At 52.9% G+C, this 23420-nt stretch overlaps 1 protein-coding gene across 1 annotated transcript in view; it reads right to left on the minus strand.

The window, feature by feature from the left end:
- Window positions 1-1412: 1412 nt before the first annotated feature.
- MYH13 (myosin, heavy chain 13, skeletal muscle) overlaps window positions 1413-23420 on the minus strand; it is a 49519-nt gene continuing 27511 nt past the window's right edge. Inside the window, exons 21-39 of the mRNA XM_014549855.1 lie at window positions 21914-22156; window positions 19991-20167; window positions 18099-18244; window positions 17909-17999; window positions 16448-16837; window positions 13562-13688; window positions 13360-13478; window positions 11510-11706; window positions 10746-10929; window positions 10201-10366; window positions 9359-9483; window positions 8116-8424; window positions 7833-8036; window positions 6364-6489; window positions 5903-6073; window positions 3676-3780; window positions 3504-3599; window positions 1830-1964; window positions 1413-1455 (exon numbers count right to left, since the gene is read on the minus strand). Coding sequence (XP_014405341.1) covers window positions 1441-1455; window positions 1830-1964; window positions 3504-3599; window positions 3676-3780; window positions 5903-6073; window positions 6364-6489; window positions 7833-8036; window positions 8116-8424; window positions 9359-9483; window positions 10201-10366; window positions 10746-10929; window positions 11510-11706; window positions 13360-13478; window positions 13562-13688; window positions 16448-16837; window positions 17909-17999; window positions 18099-18244; window positions 19991-20167; window positions 21914-22156 — 3126 coding nt within the window. The 3' untranslated portion in view covers window positions 1413-1440. The remainder of the gene's footprint in view (window positions 1456-1829; window positions 1965-3503; window positions 3600-3675; window positions 3781-5902; window positions 6074-6363; window positions 6490-7832; window positions 8037-8115; window positions 8425-9358; window positions 9484-10200; window positions 10367-10745; window positions 10930-11509; window positions 11707-13359; window positions 13479-13561; window positions 13689-16447; window positions 16838-17908; window positions 18000-18098; window positions 18245-19990; window positions 20168-21913; window positions 22157-23420) is intronic.

Here is a 23420-nt window from a genome sequence, read left to right on the forward strand (position 1 = left end):
ACCTGACCTCAGAATCATTTCCTGTTACCACCCTTCTGCCAGCCCTCAGCTCCCAGCCCTGCTGTGTCAAAGTCAGGCAAGGGTGGGCTGGTGATGAGATGAAAAGGAGGTACTAGAAGGATTAGTCTAAGACATTGGAGGCTGCTAGTCTCATTGCCTGGGACATAGTAACCCAGTACTTACTATCAGTTAGTGGCTTTAGTGAGACACAATTCACAGTTATACAACCATCAAGCAATCCATTGTGAAACATTTTTGTTGCCTCTAAAAGAAGCCCTGCCCCCTGCCGCCCACCTAGTGTCCCAGTGCAGCTGCGATTTCTATGACCTCTGCCTTACACAATCAGCACATTGGGGCTCAAGGAAGAGACTAACTTGCCCTAGGCCACACAGTTGGGATGTGAAAGCATCAGCATTCCATCCAGGTTTGCTGGAACCCACAGCCCGTGCTCTGACCACAGTGGGAGGCACTTCAGGCTCAGAGAACACGTGTAACCAACCCCAGGCCACACAGCTACAGGCATGAAGTGGTCAGGCTGGGACTCAAATGTAGTGTTGGCTCCTAATCCCGCTCCTTCAGGGTAAGCAAAGCAACATAATCAGAATCCGTGGGACCCCTGGGCCTGGGAGCGAGCCCTAAAACCAGCAGTAGCTCCTTTATTGGTGCCTGGTCCCAGCCTTAGGCCTGAGTCTGGAAGTCAGTGGCTCCTGGGGCCCACCTGCTCCCTTCACCGGTGGCCCCGAGCATTGTGAGGGGAATCCAGCCAGGTCGAGAGGAGTGAGCCCAGCCAGAGGAAGGAGCAAAGCTTGCAAGACAGGCCCCTGTCCAGTCTTCCGAAGCACCTGTCCTCCCGGGAGTGGAGCATTTGAGAGCACCTACTACCTCTCCGCTGCCTGGGAGCTGTGGGTGGGTCTGAGAGGAGGGTAATGTGGTCCCAGGAGGGATGGGACGGGAAGCAGACGTGCTTGGAGGAAAGAGCCCAGGGTAGAGTCTCTGATCTCTGGGTCTACGCTCCACCCTGCCCCGAACAACTACAGTCAGAGGACTACATCCATTCCAGCCCAGTTTCCCTATCTGTAAATTTAGGGAGAAATGGGGAACTGAATTGGAAAGAATCATGCGTTCCAGGAAGAACATGTGCTATAGTTCCCGGAAAGGGTCTTTATTTTGAGATGCTATGGAGGCCAGTGACTTATCTGGCAATGGGCTGGACTTCCCCTTTCTACTTGGGGCAAGGAGCCTCCCCTTTCACATTCCTTACTGTCTTTATATGAAGGAGAGATCAGGCGAGGATCTAAAAGGCAGCCCACGGGAGAGCGATGGGCCGCGGTAATAAGCACAGAGGAGCCGAGTGTCTGAGTGGTTAGGAGAATTTATTTCTCACAATATCTTCCCTCCACTCGCCTGGAGGTGCCCATGGCAACAGGCATCAGGAGGGCCTCATTCTTCCATCTTCTGTGGGAGAAAAGAATCGTACACAGGATATGAGTCAAACCGAAGGCGAGGCTGAGTGTCGTCTGCAAGTGGGGCGGCTGCAAGGGCTGGAACCTCAGACAAATATTACGGATGCATGACCAACGCAAGGCCCTCAAGGCCCGGGGAAGGAGCCCGCGCCCTGGAAAGCAGGGCCTCTGGCCACAGGGAGGGATGGGAGGGATAAGATGTGTGGCCCCTGGTCCCTTGCTTTTCTCCTGGAGCCTAGAACCACGGGTTCTGGCTAAAGTAGCGGCATCTGTGAGCCAACGACCAGCACAGGGAAGAGGCACCCACAGACACCCTCTGAACCCTCCCTGGGGCTCAGCACATCTAGGGAAGACGTCTGCTCTCACCTGGCCCCCAACATCTCGGCTCTTGGCCCTGAGTTTGTTGACCTGGGACTCGGCGATGTCTGCCCGCTCCTCGGCCTCCTCCAGCTCGTGCTGGGCCCTCCGGCATCTGGACAGCTGTGTGTTGGCCTGCTCCTCCTGAGCGGAAGACAGAGGGGTGGGAGGCCGAGGCAGCCCCTTACTCTGGCTCTGAGGCCCCCAGTCCCTGCAGGCCTCTGGGGAACTGGGGAACCAGGACAGCTTGGGTCCCAGCTTCACTGATGCCAGGGGAGAGAAAGCTGAGCAATCCAGGGGTGAGGATGCACCCTGCACCCCTGTGTCCCTGCACCCCTTTTCTATGCCGTCTCTCCCCCTGCAGCTTTTTGAAAGAGACCCAAGTCCAGAGTCCTCCCCTGGCACCTGGAGGTGTCACAGACCAATGGCCCAGGTTCCCATTGCCTTGTTCCTGCTTCCAGCATCATCTGCCTATGGCCAGGCCATTGTCTGGATCTATTTCAGCATTAGCCAGGGGTTCCTGACAAAGGTGGCCTTCTGGGCCCCTCCAGGCTGGCCAGTCCCGCTGCCACTGTTCTAATGCGAGGAGCACGCGTCTCCCTGCTATGTAACCAACACAGATCTGTCCCTTTGATGTCAAGACAGAACCAACAGCCCCCTGGGCAGGGAAGAGAAAGGACAAGGAGAGAAGCCACATGCTCAGGCATTTATCCAGGGCAGGGTCCCCCCGGTTTTGTTCCTCTGAACACGGGTCCTGTGGGAAGCTCTGCATATGAGAACCAGGTGCCCAGGCCCATGAAGGGTGGGAAATGCTACATTCTAGAATGCCTCTTCCACTTTGCAGAGCCAATTACATATGACCTACAAAATCTGAGAAATCCTTGAAGTAAAGCAACCGGTTCAATGTTTTTAAACCCAGCATTTCCAATCGATTTCTTTTCTATAAAAGAAACCACGCCCACCCCCCGCCCCCCACTCCAGCCCCAACTTTCTGCTGTTGACACCCCTCAGACCCAATGTCCCCAGGAGAAACTTTGGGAAATGCGGGTTTCAGCCCATTTCATTTCTTCCCTGTTGGTGTTCCCTGTTTGATCGAGGGCAGATCAAAAAGGAAGGACTGGGGAGATGTACTTTGGGAGATGCCGGTTTCAGCCCATTTCATTTCTTCCCTGTTTGATCGAGGGCAGATCAAAAAGGAAGGACTGGGGAGATGGGCATCAGGGAGGGCCAGGAAGGAGGAGGTTGGGGGGGACCTCAGGGAGAGCAGGAGTGGTGGTGCTGAGGATGAGGACCAGGGAGGGGAGGGGGATGAAGTGTCTAAGGTCAGGTCACAGGGGCAGGAGGGCTGGTGGAGTGGTGGGGTGGGCTGAGGTGGTTAGGGAGTCAGGGTGAAGAGAGGCCAGCAGGTGGGCTAAGACGCTCTGTGGTGGGTGGGAGAGTGTGAGCTGGGCGAGGCCCAGTGAGAGGATGGGGGGAGCTGGTCACACGGGGTGAGGCAAGGGCACAGAGGAGGAGGTGGGCGGGATGTGTTACACGGACTCGGGGAGGGAGGGTACAGGTGTCCTTGCTTTATGGCCTGTGAAAACCGCCCGAGCCTGTGGACTGTAGGAAACAGGAACACCCTCCCAGCAGGGCTGGGGGACACTCAGGCCGGCGTGGGCCCCCGAGAGCTCCCCCACTTACGGCCTCCTCGGCCTGCCTCTTGTACGCCTTCACTTTGGCCTGCAGCTTGTCCACCAGGTCCTGGAGCCTCAGGATGTTCTTGCGGTCCTCCTCGGCCTGCGAACAGAGCGTCCTTCCAGGCCCGGCCGCCGCCGCCTCCCGTCCGAGCACTCACCCAGGTTCCAGCCTCTACCTGGTAAGTCATCTCCTTGACTTTTCGCTCGTATTTGTGTGTCCCCTTCAGAGCTTCGGCTCCCCTCTTCTGCTCAGCATCCAGCTCGTTTTCCAGCTCCCTCACCTGGGAAAGAGAACGCGGATTCAGGCCGGACCGCCAGGCTCTCTCATGGACCCGGTGCCTGTCCTGCAGGGTGATCTCAGTGTCTCCTCCGAGGACTCAGAAGCGAGTGTATTCGCGAGGCCCCCACTCCTGCCCGCGGCGGGCTTTGTGCGAATGAGAACGAGGCACCTTCTGTGGCCAGGCGTACACAGCTCAGCTGCCGGGTCCGGCTTTGCAAGGAAGCCGCCTCCTCTGGCGCCACGCAGCCTGGAGAGAGCTGTGCCTCAGCCCAACTTGCCCCGCAGGCTCAGGGGAAGGCTGCATGGCTGCTCCAGGTGGCCGGGCTCCTGACCGAGAGGCAGTGGGGTCCTGGCGAGAACCGGAGCCAGGAGCAGTCCAGGGGCTCAAGTCCAGTCTGCTGAGTGAGCCAAAGCAAGGCAGCTCCGCACTGGGAATGAGGTTTTGTGTATTTGGGGTGGAGATGGTCATTCCTGCCCGGGCTACCTCCAGTGTGGGGACCAAATTACACAAAAGGCGTGGAAGTATTTTTTAAACGATATGGCGCTACACGGGTGGTGTTAATTTCATAGCTGCGCCCTCCTTTCCTGAAGTCTTGACGGCAGAGGACAGCCATCGTGAACGCAGGTCACCAACTGTGGCCCCAAGTCCGTGATCAGAGAGAGCCCAAAGGGGGCGTGGGGTGGCAGCCAGCCATTGGGAATCCCGCTGCCACAGACAGGGTGGCTCTGGGCTTGCAGACCCCCCAGGTCAGCTTTGTAATCTACCAGTGGAAAAGGCCACTTCTGGCCACCGCTCCAAACAAGATCCCACCCCCTCCCATACCCTGTGGGTCCTGGGAGCTGTCTTCCTTCAGGTTCTACAAAACTTTCTTTCCCCAGGGGGAGGAGGGGAGGAGGGGGGAGCTCTCCAGGCCTCTGTAAGGTTTATGAAACCAAGGTAACTGGGCAGCTGGCAATGGAAGGGTTTTGAAGGTTCCTCATCCTGCGGGGGTGAGGGAGGGTGGAGGGTGGAGGCTGGCTGAGGGACCCCTGCCAACCCAGGAATCACAGAATCAGAGGGTGGCAAGGGATCGACTTCCTCCCTCGAGGGAGGAGCCACGAGAAGGGCAGGCCTGAGCTCGTGTTAATAGAATAGGACTGGAAATAATTAAAAACAACATGGAGATATTTTTTGGAAGCCCCAGCTTCCCCGGTGTTGACTTTCGCTACTCATGCTGTGTCGTTTCCAACCAAAAAACCCTTTCCCATTTCAAGTGCGCCCGTGCTGGGACCACCTCCGGGGGAGGCTGGCCGGGAGAATGACTGTATTTGGGTCTTTCCTGCTGGGATAAGTGGTCTCCTCTCCGTCGCCTCCTCCTCCTCTTCCCCTCCCACTCTCTCATTTCCTTTCTCCTGGGGACAAGAGGCATCTGACAACCTCCTCCTCACAGCCCTTCTTCAAAATATTAACTGGTAGTGGAGCCCATTTTAAAAACACATTAAATAAACCATCACAGGCCTAAAGGGAAGCAAGCAACAAAGGGGCCGATCAGCGAAGAAACTAAACAACCACAAAGTATACTCCCAGAGGGCAGAGCGCAGGGCTGCCCTGTGTGGGGCACTGACGTGGTGCGCTGGCCCAGGAGGCGCCAACCACCCTCCCCAGGATGCCCCAGATGCCTTCAGAGATGGGGGAGTCAGGGGAGGGAGTGATCCAGGAGTGGGAGACCGAGGGAGACTCCAGATTTTACACAGGATGGGCCACTATTTATCAAAGTGGAGGTTGGTCCAAAATTTAAATCCCACTAAAATGTGTACTTTTAAAATTGTAAACTGCATCTCCCTCCCATTTGTGTGGGTCTGAAACTCTATAAAACCAGAATGTGAACATTTACAAATGTCATCGCCCTGCAGTTATTGAGGCAGAAGCATTCCGCAGTGGATTTGCGTGAGTTGGGGTGGAGGGATCGGCGAAAAGGAAACCGGTGGGATGTTTGGCTCACAGGGAGTTTTGCAAGAAGTCCTCAAGCTAAGTCTGCAGTCTGCTCAGGCAGCGGCCACCTTCCCACCACCCACGTTTCCAGACGGTGTTTCTGCCCGGGAACTGGGCATCACTTTGAGGGGAGTCCCCTCGGGCCAGCTACCCGGTTCTCCAGCTTCTGGATCTGCTTCTTCCCGCCCTTCAGGGCCAGCTGCTCAGCCTCATCCAGACGGTGCTGCAGGTCCTTCACCGTCTGCTCCAGGTTCTTCTTCATCCGCTCCAGGTGGGCGCTGGTGTCCTGCTCCTTCTTCAGCTCCTCGGCCATCATGGCCGCCTAGGTAAGTTCACAGAAAACATCCGTGGGCCATCCGCCCATCCCATCCCTGCCCAGAGCACTGCAAGATGCTAAGGTTGGTGCTGTGTGTGCTGATGCGTGCCTCCCTCCCTCAGCCGCCACGGAGTGTGCATAGCACACCCTCCCCCACTTTGCTAGGCCATCTCTTCAGGGAGCCACCCCTGACGGACTTAGGTCTTAAGGAGATGGAACCTGCGTGTCACGCCCGGGCTTAGAAGCCCCTTCCCTCTCTCTCAAGGGCGTCTCTGAAGAGAAAGAACGGCGCTCACATCCGTGATGGCTTTCTTGGCCTTCTCCTCTGCGTTTCTGGATTCCTGGATAGAGTTCTCCACCTCTGCCTGGCACTGGGCTATGTCAGCTTCCAGTTTCTTCTTGATGTTTATCAGGCTTGTGTTCTACAAGGAAAATCAGATACCAAAAGGGTAGGTTATGCTTGGACACGTCAAACAGTTGGAAGGGAGAGGGCTCGGTGGGGGAGGATGTAAACCATGGTCAGGTTCCGTTCCTCATTGTCACACGGGGTTTGCTAGACACTGTTTTGGTCTTGACCAAACAGAAAGTCCCAGGACAGACCCAAGACTTGCATGTGAAATAATTGAATAAATGATAAAAGTGGACTTTCAAATATTTGGGGAAGAAGAGATTATTCAAAAAGGTGTTGGAAGAAGGAAATGATTTGTTGACATAGCGACATAAAATGAAAAATAGCCCTAATGATCAAAATATACCATAAGTGGAATTGCAAAAGTGAGGACAAACTGGAATACACTTGCAATGATTATTACTGAAAAATATTCCCTGTCTTAATGTAAAACAAATCGATAAGCAAAAAGGGCAAGAAGTACAAATAGGTAAGACACAACAGCCAAGTGGCAAAAAATATGATGAAATGTTCTGCCTCAGTAATCAAAGAAATAAGAATTTTTAAAAAAGAAATATTTTCAACAATAAAATTGGTCAAGTTTAAAAAATAATAGCTGCGGTCTTTGAGAATTTATAGGAAGGAGCTCCCAATGGGTAATAAAAATTGAGACAACTTAATTAAAGATCAGTTTACAGTATATTATAAATGTCTTTACTGTTTGGACTGTGAAGTTTTAGTTCTAGGAATTTATTTACTTCTAGGAATATTAGGAAAATAATAATAATAATGGATATATGTGAAAACTTAGTTATAAAGAAGTTCATCATAGCAGTCTTTCTAATAGTAAGTTTTTTTTGGGGGGGGAATGATATAAAACATCTACTCATAGAGAATTAGTTAGATAAAAATGCCATAATACATGACTAAAATGGACTACCTTTCTGCCATTAAAAACAGTCATAGAAAACTCTCTGAAGATGTAGACACATGTTCATGACACATTGCTAAATGAAAATAAGTTGCAAAAAGTTTGATCACATTTTTACAAAAAATATAATATTTATGGACATAAACAGGGCTTAGCATGAAACGTCTTAAAATGTTAACATTATGGTTAGCACTTTTCTTCTGTTCCTTTGCTTGTATTCTCCATTTGTTTATAAAAAGGAATTTTTAAAAACTTTTCACAAAAAATGACAAAAATAAGTATTTTGAACGACAATCCCGACTTTCTAAGATTATGGCTTCTACCGTGAGGCCTTCTCCAGCCCCTTCATGCAGTCATTCACCCTTCCTTGCTCTGACTTCCCGCAACACGCATGACCTTCTATGTTCAGAGGAGGAAAGGGCCCCGTGGAGGGAGCCCGGCTGCACCTGGGAGTGCAGCAGCTGCACCCGGTCGCTGGCGTCCAGCAGCTCCTGCTCGGACAGCCTGCGGGTCCGCTCGGTCTGCTCCAGGGCCGCCTTCATCTCCTCCAGCTCCTCCAGCAGCAGGCCGCTCCTGCGCTCCGTGATGGCCAGCTGCTCCTTGAGGTCCTCGTTGCTCCGCAGGGCGTCGTCCAGCTGCAGCTGGGAGTCCTGCAGGGGGAAGCAGGGGTGAGGCCGGAGCCCACAGGCCGAGGGCCCAGCCACTCCCTGCAAAAGGCCCCACGGTCACCTTGAGCTGGCCCTGGACTGTGCGCAGGTGCTTCTGGGTCTCCGCCAGCTGGCGGTTGGAGTGGCCCAGCTGGATCTCCATCTCATTGAGGTCTCCCTCCATCTTCTTCTTCAGCCGTAGGGCATCGTTCCGGCTCTGGATCTCCGCATCCAGCATGGTCTGAAGGGCCTCTGCCGCCCGCTGGCTGTTTCTCTTTAGCTGCTCGATTTCTTCATCCTTCTCCGTGACTTTGCGGTCAAGCTCGGATCTTACCTGGCTCAGCTCTAGCTGGACACGCAAAATCTTGCTCTCTTCATGTTCCAAGGAGCCCTGATAAAAACACAGGAGCCATTGGAAGTGCTATGGGCACTTGAATGGGTATTTTCCACTGTTATGATCAAACTAGAGGCCCAGTGCACGAAAGTCATGCACCGGTAGGGTCCCCAGGCCTGGCCGGCGATCAGGGCCAATTGGGGCCTTCCGGCTGCCAGCCAGGGCCTTCCTTTGTTCTGCACCACCCCCTGGTGGTCAGTGCATGTCATAGCTAGCAGTCGAACTCAGGTAGGTTGTACTCCCAAGGGGACAATTGGCATATTAGCCCTTTATTATATAGGATGAGTATGATAATAACACCCATTTTACAGATGAGTAGAACAACACTCAAGAAGCTCAAATGACTTGCTCCTGAATGTCCCTTCTAGTAATGAAACTGGAACTAAAACTTTGTTATTAACAACCAGGTCCTGAGGGGAACAGCGCATCCCTTTGAATTAGTGAACATTTTATTGAGTGTGTCTATTTGATAAGGCTATAAGTCGGGAGCCAACCTATTCTCTAAAATGTCAGGGTAATTGCTCTCCCTTTATCCTGTGAAACTTTACAAATGTACGCAAATTTCCCTAGAAACTTCCCGAGCGCCGCCCTGCGCTGGCCGCAGCTGAGTATGAGCTCAGCCCGCGGCACTGTGGTCAGTGCAGGACTCCCAGTAGCCAGAGGTGATCGTGTGCAACTGTTAAAAACGAGGGCTTCAGAGCCGGCTCTCAGATGTTTGGTGAAGGATTTCTTGCTTCCCGAGAGGAAACATTGAGGATATAACAAACAAATGTATTTATCTTCAAAAGGGGGGACAGGAGGACCCCAGAGGACGCAGCAGGGCGCAGCTGTCTCCCGGGGCCTCCCTGCAGGAGAGGCCCCCAGGGGTGTTCTGGCCCCTCCTTCAGCGCCCACCCTCCTGAGCTCCCGTGTGCTGCGTCCCAGAACTTGCCTCCACCTCCTCGAGGGCAGCCTGGAGGTCTGACTTTTCCTGCTCCACTTGCTTCTTGGTCTTCTCCACCTCCTGCAGGTGCTTGCCATTTTCTGCCATCTGCTCGGTTAGGTCGGAAATCTCCTCTGCAAAGGACAGGCCTGATTGAGGCTGCGCGACAGGCTCCGAGGGACAGCGCAGGCCTTGGCCAGGCAGCTTAGGGCCGGCGATTCACTCAGGACATTTAGGTGGGAGAGAGCAGGCGGAGCCCTCGGGGTGAGGTGTGAGCAGAGGGGGTGGGTTGCCGCACCTGAGCTGTGCAGAGAGCGAGTGAAAGAGCAGCGTGTGGCCCCAAACCCCCCAAAGCTCTGCAGCGGCCCAGAAGACCGAGGGGAGAAGTGTGGGGGACATGCACAGGACCACACTGAGACGGAATCCGGGAAATGTTCTCCCACAGGGACCTTAGCACCCCACTGTGCCCCCTGACGACTTACTGCCACTGTGCCTTTCACAGGAGGCCTCAGGCCTCATGGTAAATTGAGCAGATGTGCGGATTGGGTGGGTAGTGGGAGGGAGGAGGCGTCCGGGGGTGGCTGTGGCACATGGGGGAGGGGTGGCTGGACGAGAAGGGGACTATTATGCACCTGTGGTAGGCAGAGAGCTCACCTTGCAGATTTTAAAATTTTTATTTTATTTTTATTTTGTAGAGAAAAAGAAACATCGATTGGCTGCCTCCCACATGCACCCCAACTGGGGATGGAACCCATGACCGAGGTATGTGCCTGGACCCGGAATCGAACCTGCCACCTTGTGGTGTACCTGACGACGCTACAACCAGCTGAGCCGCACCGGCCAGGGCTCACCTTGCAGATTTTTATTCTCCCGCCTCAGCGTCTCCAGCTGATCCACCACCTCCTCGTAGGCGTTCCGCATCTTGAAGATTTCGGTGCTCAGTGACCGGGACTCTTTCTGAGCTGCTTCCAACTCAGCTTGGCCCTCATCCAGCTTCTGCTTCCACTCTGCCAGGACCTGGGGGTGACGCAGGGCATGTGAGGAGCAGGAAGGGCGGGGGACCATCAGCAACACCTCAGTTTACTCCTCCATCCTTAGGACTAGGGAGACAGGGGCCCCCTTCTAGAGCAGAGACTCCACGCTCCGATACCCCCACCGCGATCCACTGTGTTCTTGAAGATGTTTTCATCTCAAAGGAAACAGAATTAGCTTTAACTAAAAAGAGAATTCCCTTTCGAGGGACCGTCACCCAAGTAAAGAGACACCGCCAATCCCCAAGCTCCCCAGATGGGGCCTCCATGCTCTGCAGGTTGTGTGAGCATCTCACACGTGGGCATGAGGGTGGGCATGAGGGCCGTCGCTCTCATCGCCGCCACCAGCGCGCGGGAGGAAGGACCTTGTCGAAGTTCCTCTGCTTCTTGTCCAGGGTGGCGCAGGCGGCGTTGGCCCGCTCCAGACCCAGCATCAGGTCGTCCACTTCGCCCTGGAGCCGCTGCTTGGTTTTCTCCAGGGACGCGCACTTGGCGCTCACCGCCTCCGTGTTTTCCTCCGCTTCCTGGAGCCTCTGGGCCAGCTTTTTCCTAAGAGAACCAGATGTTTCTCCCTTGGCAAAGGTGCACTATTTCAGAAGGGCTACATAGGAAGAGAAACAAACAGTCTACAGCAGAGGTTCTCAACCTGTGGGTCGCGACCCCTTTGGCGGTCGAACGACCCTTTCACAGGGGTCGCCTAAGACCATCCTGCATATCAGATATTTACATTACGATTCATAACAGTAGCAACATTACAGTTATGAAGTAGCAACGAAAATAATTTTATGGTTGGGTCACAGCATGAGGAACTGTATTTAAAGGGCCAGAAGGTTGAGAACCACTGGTTTACAGGGACTGGAATTTGACAAGAGCATGACCTAGTGTTTGATGAATAGAGAGGATTTAAGTAACATCGGAAGGATCCCAAAGAGCTTGGTGGCCACCAAGGTCACCGAAAGGGCCCCCGGGGAGCCAGGTGGAATGGACGGTCCCCACAGGAGGGACAGGAGCACCTATGTGAATGCTCAGAAAACCCAAGGCCTGGGAGGAGGGGTGCTTCAAGAAGGGTCGGTTCTCTGTTCTGTCACCTGCCTTGGGGTCACCTCTCCTACATAACCTGGGGCCGTACTTGGCCTCTTCCAGCTCCTCTGTGCGCTGGATGGCGTCCGTCTCATATTTGGTCCTCCACTGGGCAACCTCGCTGTTGGCCTTGGACAGCGCCCTCTGCAGCTCGGCCTTGGCTTCCTGCTCCTCCTCATACTGTTCCCGCAGCAGGTCACAGTCGTGGCGGGAGGACTGCAGGGCGTGGGCCAGGGCGTTCTTGGCCTGGGGAATCACAGGGGTGACAAATGGCAAAAAATATCTGGCCATTTCCCAAGGTGAGGTATTTTCTCGTAAACCAGCATTTCCCCAAGTCGAATGGTTTCCTTGCTGCCTTCCCAAACTTGGCTGTAACAGCGCATTGCCTATTTTATGTACTTAATTTTTAGAAAGCTGACTCCTTTGTTATATTTAATTATATTTGATTTAAAAGTAAACTGTCACACTACAGCAGATGGAACACCGTTAATATGTGCCGCAATGAGAAGGCGCCCCTAAGAATCAACCAATGGCGGTAAAGCAGCGTCATCGTCTTCTCCGTGGGTAGGTACTTGGCCGCTGCGGCTCTGTGCCTGGGGCCTGCCCCCTAGGTGCTGGTCAGTAAATCAGCAAGTGCTAGAGAGATGGTCCCCAAGCAGAGACCGCATCCTCATGTGTTCAGAAGAATTGAGACAAAAGTCGATACAATGCAGTGGAGCCCTGCGACCATGAACACCCAAAGGCATCTTCGGTGCCACCGTGGGCTGCTGCCCCACCTCTGTGCACCTGATCTGTGCCATTTCCACGCTCCGCCTCCTCCTCCTGAGAGGAGGACATGCCCAGAGGCCTCCACACGCATCCCTGTCTGGGCAGGACCACGGATGGTTTACCGCTCACCATCCCAGTCACTAACACTTTGTTGTACCACCAAATGCAGCAATTTATACATCTGCATCCTTTTAAAGACACAAATAAACAACAAGACTTTGCTGAGGAGAATTTAGCGACTACGGTATCCTGGCCGGAGGACAGCGCGCTCCGTTAGCCGACCTTCTTGTGACTCCATCAGGCTCCGGTTCTCACTGCTCCCCGGCCCTTTCCATTCAACAGAAAGACGGAGACAAATGTAGCACTGACTCCTTTTCAGATAGAGCGTGAGAGATTGCCAAAAGATGGCTCCATAAGTCTTCGCCGGTGCACGCGGCCCTCAGAATTAGAATTACACACGTTTGTGGACTCCTGGATTTTCACTCTAAGGAGCAGCTTCACGAAGCACCTGCTGTGTGCTCTGTCCTACTGTGCACTGTACCTGCTGTTTACAACTACAGTGGGGAATTATTCCTGCCCTCTAGGAGTTGACAGATCAGTGGGAGACCTGCAATATGAACACAAACGGCTAGATATTGGCATCAAGAACACGATGATGATGTTCATGTTTATGCAGATGTCCCAGGGGAGCCTCTACAATCATGTCGTCTGTTTTGGAGGAGGGCAGCTTAAAATTGGGTATTGCAGCAGGGGCTGCACAAGGTGTGATGTAGAAAGAAGAGGCCATCTGAATGAATTGCTGGGCAGCGTGAAAGAATACACAAAGGCAGGGATGGTCAAGCCAGGGCAGTGTGTGTGGGGAGGGCTGGAAGGGGACGCCCCTAGCTGGAGAGGGAAGTGCATCAGAACCCCCTGGGGGGACAGAGGACCCCAGAGGATGGAGCACCTGGAAGAGTTTTCTAGGGCTGAGGAAGGAGATCCGATGCCAAGGTCCCCTCACCTCGCAGACCCGGCTCCTGTCACACTGCAGGCAGAGGACAGGCCCGCGGCACGCGGCCCCCCACCAGCTCCGAGGCCTCCTGGCTCTCAGGTGCTATCTGGCGCTGCCATCCCAGGAACGGTGGTCCTTACCTTGGTTTCTTCGTCCAGTTGCCTCTTCAGCTCCTCCAGCTGCTGGGTGAGGGCCTGCTTGCCTTTGGTGAGCTGTGAAACCAGCACCTCCTTCTCCTCCACTTGGTGGCTCAGCTCCCCTAACGCACGGACATGGCCCCGGTCAGCCTTGCGCCTGCCTCCCCCGTGGCCCGCAGCACCGCAGCGCCCCGCCCGGGCTCACCGTTTTGGGTCTGCAGTCTCGCCTTCTGCATGTTCAGATCGTGGATTAACTGTGTCTGCTGGTCGTCCTTGGCTTTGATTTCATTAAACTGGTCTTCCACAGTCCGGCACAGTCTCTCCATGTTACTCTTAAAAACAAGCCAACGTGAGTGGGAAATGGGTTCCTGGTGTCCAGAGTGGCCCGGGCTGTCTGATAGATTAGCTTCTTGTTAGGTTAAATGAAAACACAGAGAGCGCACGGAGGGAAGTTTTAAAAAGTCATTTCATCTGTGCTGTGTTTTTATTTGTGGTTGCTGCTTAATCACCAGTAGCTGGGAGCAGCCTGCCCTGGCAAACAAGTATTTAGTGATTTGTGAACAGATCTTTGAGAAAACGCCACTCAAAGGAGCCCCGGGCTCTCCTTACAACATAAGCAGTTCTATCCCCATGTCAATAACATGACCTTCTGATGTGTCTGTTTGCAACAGCATAGTCAGGTGGGAGTGCTGAGCATCTCATTCATTACACAAAAAGTTTCCTGCGGTGGCGGCGGCGCGCCAGAGGCCCTCCCGCAGCCGCTGGCTGTCCTGTCTTTTTGTGAAGTTTGTTTAAAAACCTTGTATATGCTGTAGACCTCTTCCCTCCCCTCCCACCTCATAAACATAAAATAAATATGTTGAGCATGTATTTGTCCTTAGGCTGCAAAGTGTGAGATGACAGCAGGAGAGGCAGGGACGTTAGATTCAGAAGAAGACCTTGAGGAGCTCAGGGCATCTTTGAGGAGATGACTTATGCGTGTGAAATCATTAACTCGGGGGTGGTCAAAAAAGGGATGGGGACTCACAAAGGGAAAAATCAAAGGATTGAACAACGTAAAAAATATAAGGCAATAGCCCAGCCTGTGTGGCTCAGTGGTTGAGCATTGACCTATGAACCAGGAGGTCACGGTTTGCTTCCCTGTCAGGGCACATGCCCGGGTTGCAGCTCAATACCCAGTAGGGGTCGTGCAGGAGGCAGCCAGTTGATGATTCTCTCTCATCATTGATCTTTCTATCTCCCTCTCCCTTCCTCTCTGAAATCAATAAAAATATATTTTAAAAATAAGGCACTATAAAGTGCTTCTTCCACTGAATATTAAAAGTGAGAACTGAGAGCATGGCGCTATGATAGGGAGGCAGTAGGGTGGGTCTGGTTATAGGCACAGCACGTGGGTGATGCTGGAGTTTCCTGTAACTCACCCATCCTGCAACCTGGCTTGGCTTGGCTTGCTGGGGGCAGGGGGTGGGGGAATACAGACACACTTCTCAAGGGAAGGGGGGGGGAAACGACACAGGTGGGGAAAATGGCTAAGTTACAAGGAGAGAGGGAGAGAGAAAGGAGTTGCAGTGAGGAAGAAATAAAAGGGTTGGAAGAGCAGTGTGAACCCAGAAGCTCAATAAAGGCAGCAAGAGGCACCAAGGAGACCACCCTAATTCTCTGATCCTCTCTCCATTCCTTCCCTCCACAGACACCCCGGCCTCTGGGCAGCCCTCTGCAGGAGGTCCACAGCCCCAGTCTGGGGTCACCCCATCTTCTAGCCCAGCCGAGCAGCCCCAAGGACAACTCTGAGCTCATTATTTTTAAATCCTCACCCGAGGACATGCTTTGATTGATTTTAGAGAGAAAGGAAGGGAGAGGGAGAGGGAGAGAAATAAAAACACCAGTCAGTGGCTTCCTGCTGGAGCCTGACTGGGGATGGAACCCACAACCTGCATATGTGCCCTGACTGGAATCGAACCCGAGACCCTTCAGTGCACCAACTGAGCCTCACCGGCCAGGGCACCTCTTGAATCTAGGAGCCCACGGCTCCTCTCCGGGGACCTCTTTGCTTTGGCCACACACAGAGGCCAGTTTTCCATGAAGCTGGCGACGTTTAGGCTCTGAGCCCTCACTCTCGTGGGCCCCGACTGCATGGAGCTGTGGTCCCAGGTGGGGCGGGGGCCGGGGAGTCCAGGCACAAGCAAGAATGTCCTGGGCGGGCATTTCTGACAAATGGCCTGAGGAGGCCTGAGCAGACAGGGGCCTCATTCTCCAAGGAGCCAGTAATCTGTGACTTATTTCTCATTCTAAATAAATATTTACTTACCTGCTTAACTTTGTGTTTGTATTTTATGTACATTTTCCTTAAAGGCCTTGCCCCTCCTGAGTTTTCTATGCTTTTAGTGCCGCAAGACCTGGGCCTGCCCTTGGCCTCGTGTGTGATGTCACAGGGGCTCTGCTTCCCAGGGACTCGTGCTGTGGGCTCAGATAAGCTCACCTAGCAAGGCCTCTCGGTGCAATCCACCCACAGGTTTCATTCTAGAAAATGCCGGATGGATCAGAAACTTTGTGGAAAACTCTGGGAAGATGATGAGGGCTGGAGTTGTATTAGGTCAGCGGTTCTCAACCTGTGGGTCGCGACCCCTTTGGGTGTCGAACAACCCTTTCACAGGAGTCGCCTAAGACCATCGGAAAACACATATTGAATATATAATTGCATATTGTTTTTGTGATTAATCACTATGCTTTAATTCTGTTCAATTTGTAACAATGAAAATACATCCTGCATATCAGATATTTACATTACGATTCATAACAGTAGCAACATTACAGTTATGAAGTAGCAACGAAAGGAACTTTATGGTTGGGGGTCACCACAACATGAGGAGCTGTATGAAAGGGTCGCGGCATTAGGAAGGTTGAGAACCACTGTATTAGGTCATTGGGTCCAGCTCGACTGACTTGAATTGATTTGGGGACTTGGGAGCAGGCAGTGTGGGGAGAGGGATTCGGGTTAGAACGTGCAGTGAGTTAGGGCATTTCCTGACACCTGCCCACTGGGCAGTGGCTAGGGCAGCCTCGCGTCTGCCAAGAGCAGAGAGGCAGGTACCTTCGACTTGGAGACGCTCTCGATGTTGCTGGCCATGTCATCGATCTCCATCTTCATCTCACTCTTCTCCTTCTCCAGTTTCTGCTTGACCCTCTGCAGGTTGTCTATCTGCTCCCCAAGTTCAGCCACACTGTCCGCGTGCTTCTTCCTCAGAGCAGCCGCCGTGACTTCGTGCTGCAGGGTGGCCTCCTCCAGGTCCCTGCGCAGCTTCTGGAACTCGGCCTCCCGCTTCTTGTTCATCTCGACCTGGACTGAGGTTGCGCCGCTGGCTTCCTCCAGCCGCTCGCTGATCTCCTCCAGCTCCCGGGAGAGGTCTGAGCGCTGCTTCTCAATCCTGCCTCTGAGCGTGCGTTCTGCTTCCATTTCTTCCTCCAGCTCCTCCGTGCGGGCCTGCAAGGGCCTGTGTCAGCACTGCTGTGGGGGCAGCAGCCGCGTGGGGAGGGCAGGATGGTGCGGGATAGAGCACAGACAGCATGAACTGAAGAACACACTATAAGACTAAATTAGTATCAAAAACTCAGCAACAACCCAACTGTCCCCCAGTAGGGAGGTGGTCAGGTCCACCGTGAGGGAGCCGTGCCCTCTGGGCGTCCGCAGCAGCTGGCCCACAGCCACCATGGACAGTTCTGCAGGACAAATTGAGCAACTTGCAGAATGATAGTCTCAGCATGATATTTATATGTATATTTTATATATGTTGTATATATTTATGTACACATACATATATAATAATGTTCTTGTTCCCTTATATTTTTGTACATATTTATAAGCTTATGCGTGTGTTGTATATACTAGTATAATATAGCACTAGAGGCCTGGTGCATGAATTCGTGCACAGGTGGGGTCCCTCAGCCTGGCCAGGGATCAGGGCCATCAGGGCTGATCAGGGCGGGCTGGCCGGTTGGGGGGGTAGGGACTGTGGGAGGCCAGCTGGGGGGTAGGGGAGGGACCACAGGAGGTTGGCTGGTTGTGGGAGGTTGGCTGTGGGAGCACACTGACCACCAGGGGGCAGCTCCTGCATTGAGCATCTGCCCCCTGGTGGTCAGTGTGCGTCACAGTGACTGGTTGTTCAGTAGTTTGGTTGTTTGGTCATGTGGTTGCTTAGGCTTTTATATATAGAGATATATTTTGAGGTCTTATGTACATAAATCCATAGTGAAACATCCAGAAGGATGCACCTCCAAATGGCCCTGGTGGTGACCTCTGAGAAGACGGCGAGGGCACTGGGCTCAGAGTGGCGAGCAAAGCAATGTCCTGCCTCATTGGTCAGAGGTTAATTATGTCCAAGGACACCCATTGATGTGGGACTTGGAAAATTGAAATATTAACTTCCGTAAATAAAGGGAAGGAAGGACATTGTCTCCAGCTGCAAGGGGAGGGAGGAAAGAAGCAGCGACGGAAGAGGGGACGGCGGGGAGAGGCGGCGTGGCCCAGGGCGCTGTCGGGGGCTCCCGGCCTCACCTGCAGCTCTTTAATCTTCTTCTGTAACTGCAGACTGTGGACTTGCTCGTCGTCCATCTTGCTCTGTAACTGACTGATTTCAAACTCCTTCCTGCAAATAGATATACATGCATTTCGCATGAAAGAGAAGCCTGTTAAAGGGGAAGCTGGCTTTCGTGCTCGCACACAGAGGTCCAGATGAAACAGCTACTTTTTCAGTTTCTCCTCTACTTGCTGCCTGTCGTTCTCCAGATCCATGATGGCTTCCTGGGCCATCTTCAGGTCTCCTTCCAGCTTCCTCTTCACTCTCTCCAGGTCGGCCCGCAGCTTCTTCTCCTGCTCCAGGCAGCCCTCGAGCTGGGAAGAAAGGGGGAAGGCTGAGGCCCTGCCGGGAGAGTGAGCGTGCCCATTAGCCAGGCACCAGGCCGTCCTGGGCTCCCAGGGGCGTGACTGCAGCCTCCGGCTCAGAGGGAGCAGGTTTGCCTTTCCTCCTCCAGCAGAGGCTCCCCCAGGGGCTGGCGCCTCAGAGGCTCCTGTGGTGCCTCTTTCAGCCGATTCCCGATTCCCAGGTGGCCTGTCCTGGGCCAGGTTCCCTGCAGAAACATGGTGCCCACAGGGTCATGCTCTTGCCCAGACAGGAACAAACGGGGCTCTGGGGATGGGCACTGCCACAGCCACGCCTAAGGGCTCACCGTCCCCCTCCCCACTTACACAATGCACTGCGGGGAGCCCAGGGCAAAGTGTGTGTGTGTGTGTGTGTGTGTGTGCGCACACGCATGTGGGCACCTGTGGGTGTGTGTGGAGGGAGTGTAGGGGTGGAGCAGACCTTCTCTGGCCTCAGGGACATCTGGTCAAGTTCTAGTCACAGTTGTGAGTGAAACCCAGAGACACTAAAACTGGCTCTTAGCTCAAGAACAAATGTAACATGGTGGGAGAAATGACCATTTTCATGGTCACAAATAGAACTCATTTTTAGCAATGTTAGAACAAATTGAAGCTTTTGAGGCCAAAGACCTAGAAATAAATGCCAGTGATGATGATGATGATGATGATGATGATGATGATGATGATATTAGCTCATGGTTCACTAACACTTTGTGCTGAGCTTTCCTTGGACACCCTCTGAGGTGGAGCTAGTTGTGTCCCCGTTTCACAAGGCGGAAACTGAGGCCTCGGAGTCTAAGTGCTTGCTCAGCATTCCAGACGTGCTTGGAAAGGGCTGAGATTGCAACTCAGCAACTCTGATTCCAGAGTTATAAGCTCAGCCCCTGCATCCTGCCTAGGCCCCTGCATCCTATCTAGATCCCTGAATCCTGCCTAGACCCCTGAATCCCACCTAGACCCTGCATCCTGCCTAGACCCCTGCATCCTGCCTAGACCCCTGAATCCCGCCTAGACCCCTGCATCTGGTTTAGACCCCTGCATCCCGTCTAGACCCCTGCATCCCGTCTAGACCCCTGCATCCTGCCTAGACCCCTGTGTCCTGCCTAGGCCCGTGCATCCTGCCTACACCCCTGCATCCTGCCTAGACCCCTGAATCCCGCCTAGACCCCTGCATCCTGCCTAGACCCCTGCATCCTGCTTAGGCCCCTGCATCCTGCCTAGGCCCCTGCATCCTGCCTAGGCCCCTGCATCCCGTCTAGACCCTTGCATCCCGCCTAGACCCTGCATCCTGCCTAGACCCCTGAATCCCGTCTAGACCCTGCATCCTGCCTAGACCCCGGCATCCTGCCTAGACCCCTGCATCCCGTCTAGACCCCTGCATCCTGTCTAGACCCCTGCATCCTGTCTAGGCCCCTGCATCCTGCCTAGACCCCTGCGTCCTGCCTAGGCCCCTGCATCCTGCCTAGACCCCTGCATCCTGCCTAGACCCCTGCATCCTGCCTAGGCCCCTGCATCCTGTCTAGGCCCCTGCATCCTGTCTAGACCCCTGAATCCCGCCTAGACCCTGCATCCTGCCTAGGCCCCTGCATCCTGTCTAGACCCCTGCATCCTGCCTAGACCCCTGCATTCCGTCTAGACCCCTGCATCCTGCCTAGACCCCGCCTTTCCTGAGCGTCTGCAGGCGCCGCGTGTGAGAGCCCAGCAGAGAAACGCCCTCACGTCATCTGCCTGCTGCTCCAGCTTGACGTTGACTTTGATGAGACCATTGACTTTGTCCTCTTCAACCTGCAGGTCATCCAGGGTCTGCTGGTGGGCCTCCTGCAGGGCCTTCTTCTCCCTGGTCAGCTTGGAGATGCTTTCTTCAAGGGCCGTCATCTCCTCGGAAAGGTTCTTTACCTGGGACAATGTCAACACCAGTTCAAGTCAAACAGTTAAACCAGAGCGTCCAGCAAAGGCTACTGATTCTCTTATTGAAGGACTTGGCTAAATGGTGTCCTTCTATTGAAGGACACTGTTCAATGCGAATATGCTGCCTCTGAAGGGAACACGCCAAAGTATATCCACCTGACGCATCACGGGAACTTGCTTATTAGGTTGGCTGATTGGGGTTTAGAATGAGGCAGGAAAGGGAAGGATAATCCGGAATGGGGGCCCTAAGTTGTCTGGAAGCAGGACAAGGGCACCAAACACGGAACTTTAAAGCATTAAATTAAAGGTTGCCCCATATGCAACATTCTTCCAGATCACAGAGCACTAACTCCTGGCCCGTAGGCTGAATCCAACCACAGACATCTTTTCTTTAGTCCGCATAGTGGTTTACAACTTTGAATAAGTAAGTTACCAACACTGAAAAACTTGAGATGTCACATAAAATCTGGGTTTCTGGTCTCTTACAGAAAGTTGGAAGCCCTGGCAATGCCGGGTTCTCATTCCCACCTGGCAACAGCTGGCTGGCGCTGTCATGGCTGCCACTTGTGGATAGAGTAAATGCTCTCCAGTTTGCCACAATCTTCCCTGCTCCCTATTGTCTTTTTCCACTACATCCAGTTGTCCACCCAGCACTGACTGAGTCATCCCACACCTGGCCAACATCATCCTATGTTCTATCTCATTGGCAGCCATTATGAAATGAATCATGTACTGTACGCTCTTCATTTAGTTCTGTGAAATATTTACTCTTTTGTGTGCATGTAATTTTAGTCTACACATGGCATCATCTGTGTCTTTCATTTTCCTACTTTCCTCCACTCAGCACTAGTTCTTTTATATCCATCTTGTTGTCCTATGAGCATCCTCCACGTCTCACCTCTCCATTCCCCAGCAGGGGCCCTGCTGCTGCCTCCAGCTCGACACCCCCCGAACCCACACCACCACAGGCAATGCTGCCAGGAACATCCTTACACATGTCCCGGTACAGACTGGAGTGAAATGTCCCTGGTCTCTACACCGAGGAGCAAAAACACCGGGTTGAGGATGTGTGGATTCTGAATTCAACGAAATATTTCCAGATGGCTTTCCTGAAGGCTGAGTGCATCAGTCTATACCAGTGGTTCTCAACCTTCTGGCCCTTTAAATACAGTTCCTCATGTTGTGACCCAACCATAAAATTATTTTCATTGCTACTTCATAACTGTAATGTTGCTATTGTTATGAATCATAATGTAAATATCTGATATGCAGGATGGTCTTAGGTGACCCCTGTGAAAGGGTCGTTCGACCGCCAAAGGGGTCGCGACCCACAGGTTGAGAACCGATGGTCTATACCAATAGTGTCTCCCTACCATTTTTCAGTTTTCTGCCTCCTTAACGCCCTGCCTCCCTCATTATCTGCCTGGCCCTGGGGGCATTCCTGTTTGCTCTTCCTGTGTCAAGTGAATTGAAACAAAGATGAACGGGACTCCAGACCTTCTTTGTGGAGGAAGTGGTGGGGCTGGGAGTCTGGTACCCCTAGGGAGGGCTGAGAAGCCTGCAGGGTAGAGAACAAGGCTGAGCGTAGAATGGGGTGGACTCTGACCACCCCTACCCCTCCTGCCTCCACTCCAGGCAATGCTGGGTTAGTGGGGGTCCCGCCTGCCTGCCTCTTCCTTACAGAGAGGAGTCAGGACCAGCCAAGAAACTGCGGGGTCCCTGGGGCTCGCCCACCTTGTTCTCCGTGGCATGCTTCTCCTTCTCCACTTTGGTCAGGGTCAGCTCCAGGTCGTCGATGTCTCTTTTGAGAGAGGAGCACTTATCCTCCAGGTTCCTCTTCTTGGCAACAAGCTCAGAGTTCGTTTCTTCCTCCTCTTCCAGCCTCTCATTCAGCTCCTTGACCTTTGCTTCCAGTTGAATCTTGCATTTGATGAGCCCCTCACACCGCTCCTCGGCGTCCATCAGGTTTTCCGTTTCCTGAAGGGACCGGGGCATTATGTGTTGCTCAGGCTCCTGACAGACCCTGGGAAGGAAGGGCTTTGCCCTCCCCAAGCCCATTAACTAGTGCTAAGGAGTGGTCACACTCACACACACACACACACACACACACACTCACTCACACACACAGAGACTGACACTCACACACACACACACACACACACAGACTCACACATACACACACATACACACACACACACACATACTCACACACACACAGAGACTGACACACTCACACACACACATACACACACACATACACACATGCACACACACGCACACACCCTCACGTGCATATAGCATCCACATGCTTCATTTTTAAGCCACTGTGGGCATCATCCACTTCACAAAACTCACCTCAAATAACTTCAAGCCAAGGCATTCGTGGAGTTGATAAAGCCTCTGCTAATTCTCAACGCCCAACCATCTCACTCTGCCTACTACCACCAGCTAAAAGGTAACTAATCCATATGTTATCACAAACTAACGAATATTTTCAAAATGTCACTGCCTTTTAACAGGAAAGTTCTGGCTACGTCTCCTTAGCCTTGCCTCCTTGAGCTACAGAACTGAAAATTCAAAACAGACAGGGGTAAGTGATTAAGTAAGTACACGTCCCAGAACACCTGCCATGGGTCTCTAGGACAGACCATATTAGTTCTTAAACTTAATTGGGCCATAGCTTCTCACACAAGAGTATTATAAGGACTGGACACACCTTCCAAGGTTATGAATGAAAACAGACCGGCAAGAGTAAGAGACTGTGTTTACTGAACATGTGCTATGTGCCGGGCATTTTACACGTATGGACTCATCTGATCCTTCCAGCAACCCTATGAGGTGGGTATATTACTATGCCCATCTTACAGATAAGAATACTGAGGCACAAAGTGGATGAGTATCTTGCCCAAGGCCACGCAGCTGTCATATGGAGGACCTGGGATGCAAACCCAGCAGGCTGGTTCCAAACCTTGTCCTATTGCCACTATGCTTGGGAGTGCACGCCTAATAACCACATTTACGGACTGGGAACATGAAAAGGGGAAGGGAGGATGCTTTTCACAGAAGGCAAAAGGTAAAGGTATTTGGGAATTTAAAAAAGGACAAACGATAAACGCCTTAACTCTGTGAAATGGTGCAATTACATGGTCAGAGTGTCACTGTGTACATGGCCATGTCTCCCCTATTTCCTTGATAAAAATGCGGATCTTTAAAGTATTTTTACTATAACTATATTATCAAA

Source organism: Myotis brandtii, unplaced genomic scaffold, assembly GCF_000412655.1.
Source record: "Myotis brandtii unplaced genomic scaffold, ASM41265v1 scaffold573, whole genome shotgun sequence".
In the NCBI taxonomy this organism is placed as follows: Eukaryota; Metazoa; Chordata; class Mammalia; order Chiroptera; family Vespertilionidae; genus Myotis; species Myotis brandtii.